Below are 7,043 nucleotides of genomic sequence, written 5' to 3' on the forward strand. Positions count from 1 at the left end.
ACAATGATTAAATACCCAGCTTTGTCCGTAAGGTAATGCTTGGGTCTTTCCAATGTTTTGAGAGCAATTGGGGCCTTTTGGAAATGGAATTCTTCTTTTTTATCCCCGGGGTGAAATCATATGTATTAGTTAAAACCCCAAAAAGATAATAAACCCTTTTTCACTTTTCCCAATCTTTCCCATTGATTGAAACATTTCTCATTGTTCTTTGCCGGTTTACTTTGAATCTTCATGATCTATTTTTCTTGGCTTTAAAAACAAGCCACCCCTTTTTCGCTTGCTTCTCAAACTTTACTAGTAGTTTTGTAGTTCGGGGGATACGCTGGAAATCAAAATTTCCGGCGTACCCGTTTTGATATTTTGTATCCTCCAACTCCCGGTTCCTTAAAATTCTGAGCCCCTGTCAAAAATTGTTTCAGAATATATTTTTAAAGGGGGTGCGGAGCGAATGCAACCCTTTTCGTCCCTTGTTTGACTTCAAACCATTCTGTTAAACCCAAAAGGGGGTTTTTACGCTGCTTTGTTGTTGGCATCAAGGCTTTTTTTAAATTGGGGATGAGGGGTTTTTGGGAACTTCAATCGTACTGTTTTAAAAGGGTATCGTATCAACAGTTCAAAAGCTTTCATAATCGATGAACACAGGTTGGTTCTTTTTGATGCTCTGTTTTTCTCTATGACAATTTTAATTTAGAATCGGGTTTTCGGGTACCTTTTCCAGGCAAAAAAACCCGCTTGTTCGTCTGCAATTTCCTCTTTTAAACTTCAACTTCATTCTTTTCAGCAAAAATTTTCAAAAAAAAATTTTGCTGCTGTGACTTATTAAGGCAATTTTCCTATTATTGTTGCTTTGGGTGCGCCCACCTTTTTTAGGTATGGGAGTAAAGACTGTTTTTAACCCAGCATCTGGCCATTTTCTTTCTTTCCATATTTTTGTACAGAGTTTGTAAAAGTATTAAACACTTTTCCCAGCATTCTATTGTTTTGCTGTTATTTCATCTTTTCCGGGGCCCTTTTATTCTTTACTTCTTTTATGGTTTTTTTTAAAACTTCGCCCCAGCAGTGGGGGGTGGTTCACCCTCGCTGTCATTGGTCTAATTAATGTTGTTGTTAATTTTTTTATTTTTTTTGGGATTAGTTAAAACAAATTGTTCCCACTATCTTTGACTTCTTTTCCATCACAAAAACAAGCCCATTTCGTTTTGATAGTTCCATTGGGTTTAAAATTTTCGTGTGATGTTTCGTACTCCCTTGTAATTTTCTTTGTTGCCCTTATTGTAAAACCCTTTTCATTCTCTGGAAATGTTCATTTAATATTTTTCCTTTCTTGTCGAAATAATTTTTGTTTTTTGTTTTTTTGTTTTTTGTTTTTTACTTTTTCAACTGGATTATTGATCCCTTTTTTTTATTTTGGCATCTTCCTTGTTTCAATTTCACTTAGTGTTTTTTCAGACATCCGGGGGGAATTTTCTTTTTTTTTTTTGGGGGTAGTTTTTCTTAAGCGTGCTCGCAGGATTCTTTTCCTTCTTCCCCAAAACCATTTAGTGTTTTTCATCTTCACTTGATGATATTTAAAATTTGTTTGCATGCATTCTGTAATTGTTATAAAAGAGTTTTGTATCGAGTTTTTAGAGGTGGTTTTTTGGCTTCCATCTTTTGGTCTTATTTTAAAGTCGATGTTAGTTTTGGTGGTCACTGTTGCAGTGGGGCCCCAGTCTTTTTTTGGCATTTTTTTTGCTTTTTTTCCTTTTTTTGGTTCAGCACAATGAGTAAATTTGGTTGGCGTGTTCTTTTGTCTGGTAAAACCCCACGTGTACAGTGTCTTGGTGGTGTTGGAAAAATGTTTGGCTATAACTAATTATTTGTACTAAGAATTCAATAAAATCTTTCCCCTCTTTCATTTATTCCCCAAGGCCAATTTTCCACAGCTGTCTTTTTTTTTAGATTATTTTTCCTACTTTGGCTTTTGAGGCTCCCATGATTATTTTTACATCTCTGTTGGGGGATTTTGTCTAAGTATCTTGGGAGAGTTTAAAAAATTTCCATTTCTTCATCACTTGCAAAATTGGGGTTTGGGGCGTAGCATTGTATAATCTAATTTTATGGTTTTGCTTGTATTCTGACTTTTTTAAAAAGCGATCTTTATTGGGGTTACCATTGTGCATTTGCGTTTTTTTTTCGTGGGAATCAAACAACCCGTCACATAATTTCCTTCTTCTTTTCCAAAAAAGAACGTCTTGTTTTCTTTGTTTTAAACTTCCTTACTTTTCCAAATTTTTCTCATTATTTCCCATATTTGAAAGTTTGATCTATCCATTTTTTGTTACGAAGTATTAAAATTTACCCATCTCTTTCATTTTCCCTTTCGTTCCACGTTTTTCCCTTTTTAATGTGTTTCTTAATTGGAAAATGTTTTTCTTTATCTTTTTTGTCTTCCAGATGCATGTTTAAAAATTGTCACCCGGTTTTTCCCCTAAATAACGCGCCCCCCCTTGATAAAACCCCGCGACGGGGGATGTGTTAGAATTTTTCTTTCTGTATTTAATCTTTTTGTGAGGTTTTTTCAGGGAAAATTTAAAAGTTGAGTGAATCCCCAGGCTCCTTCTCAACTCGCATCTCCAAAAATTAGGAGGAACTTCTCGCCCCTTTTTAAAAAAATTACACTGTAACGCCCGACATATTATTTGGGGAAACCAGTAATCGTAGAAAATGAAGGTGTTTTTTTACCCGTATCCACTGCCCTTATAATGCAAAATACGGGTTTTTATTTACGATTTCTCGAACCTTAACCCATTGTATCATACGCCCTGTCCTGTGATTTTTAATTTTTTTAATTTTGTTTACACACAGATTGTTCCAAAGGCCCTTTTTAAACCGGGGCAATAAATGTACACTGTCCCCACCTTTGACCCTTTTTATTGGTTTTTTGGAAAGATTCTTTTTCGTTTTTTTATTTTATATGTATCCTAACCCCCCGCGGGTTTGCACGGCCCCTGTAGTTTTTTTTTTTCCTTTTGAATTCTGTTTTCCACAAAAGACAGGGGTACACATGGGTCCGTTGTAATCTACCCAAACTCACCTGCTCCGAAATTTTCGGTTTTTTTTTTTTTATCATATCGATAATATCATTTTTATTGCATTTTTATTATTATAATGCTATCAAAACCTGTTCAAAAACAAAACTATTTATATAATTTCTCCCCAAACCGTAAGAAAAACGCACTGTTACGCATGGGGACTGGCATTTCAAGCGATGCTTGGGGCCCTCACTCACGTGCACAAGTCCCCCATGAAGGGTTGGTAAAGTCCCGCCATGTTTAAAAAACAACCCCAGAACGCATGTCAAATCATTCCGCTCAACCCGCAAATCCCCCACTTCTAAAATAAAAAGTTACCCCAAAGGTTTCGTACTACTCTTATCTGTTCTTTATTGCTTTTTAGCGCCAAAATATTCCTGAAAAAGCAATATGAGATAATATTGAAAAAGAAAAAAAATTTTTTGTTTCGATCAGCTGATAAAATCGATGATCTGCGCACCTTCTCCTTCTCAGGGATACTTGTTTTCTTGGGGGCTGCCTTGGCATCCGGGTATCCAACGTAAAATAAACCAGTCTACTATCCGGTAGTAAAAAAAACAGTCCCTTCTGAAACCCGGCAAATTCACAATAATATCCCAGTCGTTGTGATGTTTGAAAGCCGAGATTAACCCTTTTCTATAAAAATTTTTTACCCCTTTAATTCGAGAAACTGTCTGCTATTACTACTGTTAAATGTAAATAAAGTTAACTCTGATTTCCATTCCGAGGTCTTTTTTTTTCATGAAAGCAAATTTTAATCATGGGCCCCTTCTCGATCAGGAGCCTCTGCCGTCTACTTCAACTACGACGTCCCACGAATACCGGGAACGCCTTTTACAGGAACGGAAAACCGACGGGGGAAAAAAAACTCTATAGGCTCCCCAACCCCGGGCCCCTTCCCGATGGCCGCAAACACACGTGATTTTCCCCTTTTCTTTACGAAATATGTGCTGTATATATCTTATAGGGTAAGGGTTTACATATTCCAAAACGTACTATTTCTTTAAAGTAAAAATGCTAAAAAAAACGGTAAGTTTCTTTTCACGGTCGAATTACTGCTGATCACTACAGGGGAGTCCAAAGGGCCCCTACTACCAAGGCCCAAACCCCCAAAACTATGGGCCCGCCATCACCCTTTAGCACAAAGGGGGATACTATCACTAATTAAAATGGGCTATATTTAATTGAACAATATATATATTAAAATATTATTATATTATATATTTAATATTATATATATTATATATATTATAATTAAAATTCCCACTAGTCGAAACTCCCTTTTTAGTTTTCAATGTAAAAAAAACCTTTCAAATACAAAGTTGAATCTTAAATGTCCCCCCTTACTATTCATCATTCCTTTTAATAGCGAGACAGGGCTCCGAAAATACAAATGGTAAAAGGAGATTGAAAATCATTCGCAAAACTATTCTGTGCTACGTAGCTATTCCTTCAAAAATTAAAAAAACGAATACATACATCTGAACCAGTTTTTTATTTACATATCAATAAAAAAAAATGCTGGTCGTAACCAATAAAGCAGAACCCAAGCTTTATTCGTATCCCCTTCGATTACAAACATTGCACTAAAATAAAAAAACCGCTTTAATGCTTTTAATTTTTTATAATCTGCTTTCTTTGCGTTTTCAATGCTACAATTAGAAACAAAAAAAAATAAATCCTGCAACCCCGGTAAAAACACCCCAAAAATGGCGGCCAAAATATGACAAAAGAACAATTTGTTTGCATTTAAAAAAATTTGAAACTTGTTAAAAGCATCTCAATTCCTAAAAAAACCTAAATGATTTACCAAAGCAAATGAGCGCAAAAATTTTTGGGGAAACATTTCTCCCCGCATTTTTAAATAAAAATAAAGAAAAAAAAAAAACTTTTTAGTTTTAAAGATCCCCGAAAAATTTCACAAAAAAATTTCTGTTTAAAAAAACAAAAAGGGCAGCTCAAAAACCAAAATGGAGAGCAAATTACCCCATTTTTGTATGTGTTTTTAATAGTGCAAAATTAGACAAGTCGTATACTCAAATTATCATATATGAAATGTACTGACGTAAAAACACCCCTGACTTTTATACGCCCCTTGCGCGGGTACATAACGGACGTGCGCAACCACACTGTACATTCAATAAATTATCGATATTCCCCTACATCTGCTACATATTCATAAAAACCCCACAAACAAAAGCGCCCCCACCACACACACACAACACAACCACCACAACACACACACAAACCCCCCCCCACACACACACACCACAAAATATTTTATATATTAATATATATATATAATTATAAAAATATTATATATATATTTTATATATTTTATATATATATATATATATAATAATTATTTATATATATATAATTATTTAATTATAAATATAATTTTAAAATATTATATTTTATATATATTATATTATATATATATTTTATATATATTATAATTTTTAATTATATTTATTGTGTGTGTGTGGGGGTTTTGTGTGTGTGTGTGTGTGTGGGTGTTTTTTGTTTGTGTGTGTTTGGGGTGTGTGTGGGGTGGTTTTGTTTGTGGTTTTATGTATATAGTATCATATGTATGTATTATACTTATTATTTATTGATGTACATGTGTGGTTGACGCACGTCCTGTATGAAACCCGCGCAGCGTATAAAAGTCGTGTGTTTCTTACGACAGTACATTTTCTATATAGTATATATTGTATATACGACTTTGTCTATTTTGCACTATTAGAACACGTACAAATTTTTTGCTATTTGTCTCTCATTTTGTGCTTCTTGAGCTGCCCTTTTTTGTTTTTAAACACAAAAATTTTTCTTGTGTAATTTTCGGATCTTTAAAACTAAAATTGTTTTTTTTTTTTCTTTATCTTATTTGATACTGCTGGAAAAAATTTTTACCCAAATTTAGCTGACTCATTTGCTTTGGTAAATTTTTTAGGTATTTTGGGATTTGAGATTGCTTTATAATAAAGTTTCGATATTTTTATGAAAACTGAATTGTTTTTTTGTCATATTTTGGGCCCCCAGGGGTTCGTGGTGTTTTTCCCGAGGTTGCAGGATTTATTTTTTCATTTTTTTCTATATCTGATAGCTTTAAAAACGCAAAAAATTGCGATTTAAAAATTCAAATGCTTAAAGCGGTTTTTTTATTTAGTGCAAATTTATTGTACATCAAAGGGATTCCGAAAAGCTTGTTTCTCTTTATTGTTCGACGCATTTTTTTTTTTTGATATGAAATAAAAACTGTGTTCATGATGTAAAATTGGTCTCGTATTTTTTTTCCTTTGTTAAAGGATATGCTATTCGTAGACAGCAATAGATTTGCGATATTTTTTCTATCTCCTTTTACCATTTGTATTTTTGGTAGACCTGTCTCGCTATTAAAAGGAATTGATGAATTAAGGGGGCATTTAGATTCACCCTTTTTATTTGATAGGTTTATTACATTGAAAACTGAAGAGTTTCGACTAGTGCAATATATATATTATATATATATAAAATTATTTATAATATAATATATATATTATATTTTATTTTTAATTATAATTATTGTTCATTCTAAGACCCGTTTAATTAGTATAGTCATCACCCTTGTGCTTTAAAGGGGATGCGGCCATAGTTTTGGGGGGCTTGGCCTTGCCGTATTGACCTTGGTACTTTTCCCTTGTAGTGTCAGCATATATTCGACCTTTGAAAAGAACTTACCTTTTATTTTTAGCGTTTTCTTTAAAAAAATGACCCTTTAATATGTCATTACCTTTTTCCCATAGAAAAATTAAGCACATATTTCGTAAAATAGAAGGGGGGTTAAACACGTGTTGTTTGCGGCCATCAAGGGCACGGTGTGGAGCCAAAAATTTAGGGAAGGCCCCTTTTCCCCGGGGCGGAAATTTCCTTTCCCGGTTTTTTTTTGTCGGGGGGAAAAAAAAAAGTTGCGTTTCCCCTTTTTAT

The 7,043-nt window shown here is 33.8% G+C and overlaps 1 protein-coding gene across 1 annotated transcript in view; it reads left to right on the plus strand.

The window, feature by feature from the left end:
- The first annotated feature begins 3,250 nt into the window (after positions 1-3,250).
- LOC119572613 (larval cuticle protein A3A-like) overlaps positions 3,251-7,043 on the plus strand; it is a 22,524-nt gene continuing 18,731 nt past the window's right edge. The window contains exons 1-2 of the mRNA XM_037919716.1: positions 3,251-3,293; positions 3,855-3,992. Coding sequence (XP_037775644.1) covers positions 3,251-3,293; positions 3,855-3,992 — 181 coding nt within the window. The remainder of the gene's footprint in view (positions 3,294-3,854; positions 3,993-7,043) is intronic.

This window comes from Penaeus monodon, chromosome 4, assembly GCF_015228065.2.
Source record: "Penaeus monodon isolate SGIC_2016 chromosome 4, NSTDA_Pmon_1, whole genome shotgun sequence".
NCBI lineage: Eukaryota > Metazoa > Arthropoda > Malacostraca > Decapoda > Penaeidae > Penaeus > Penaeus monodon.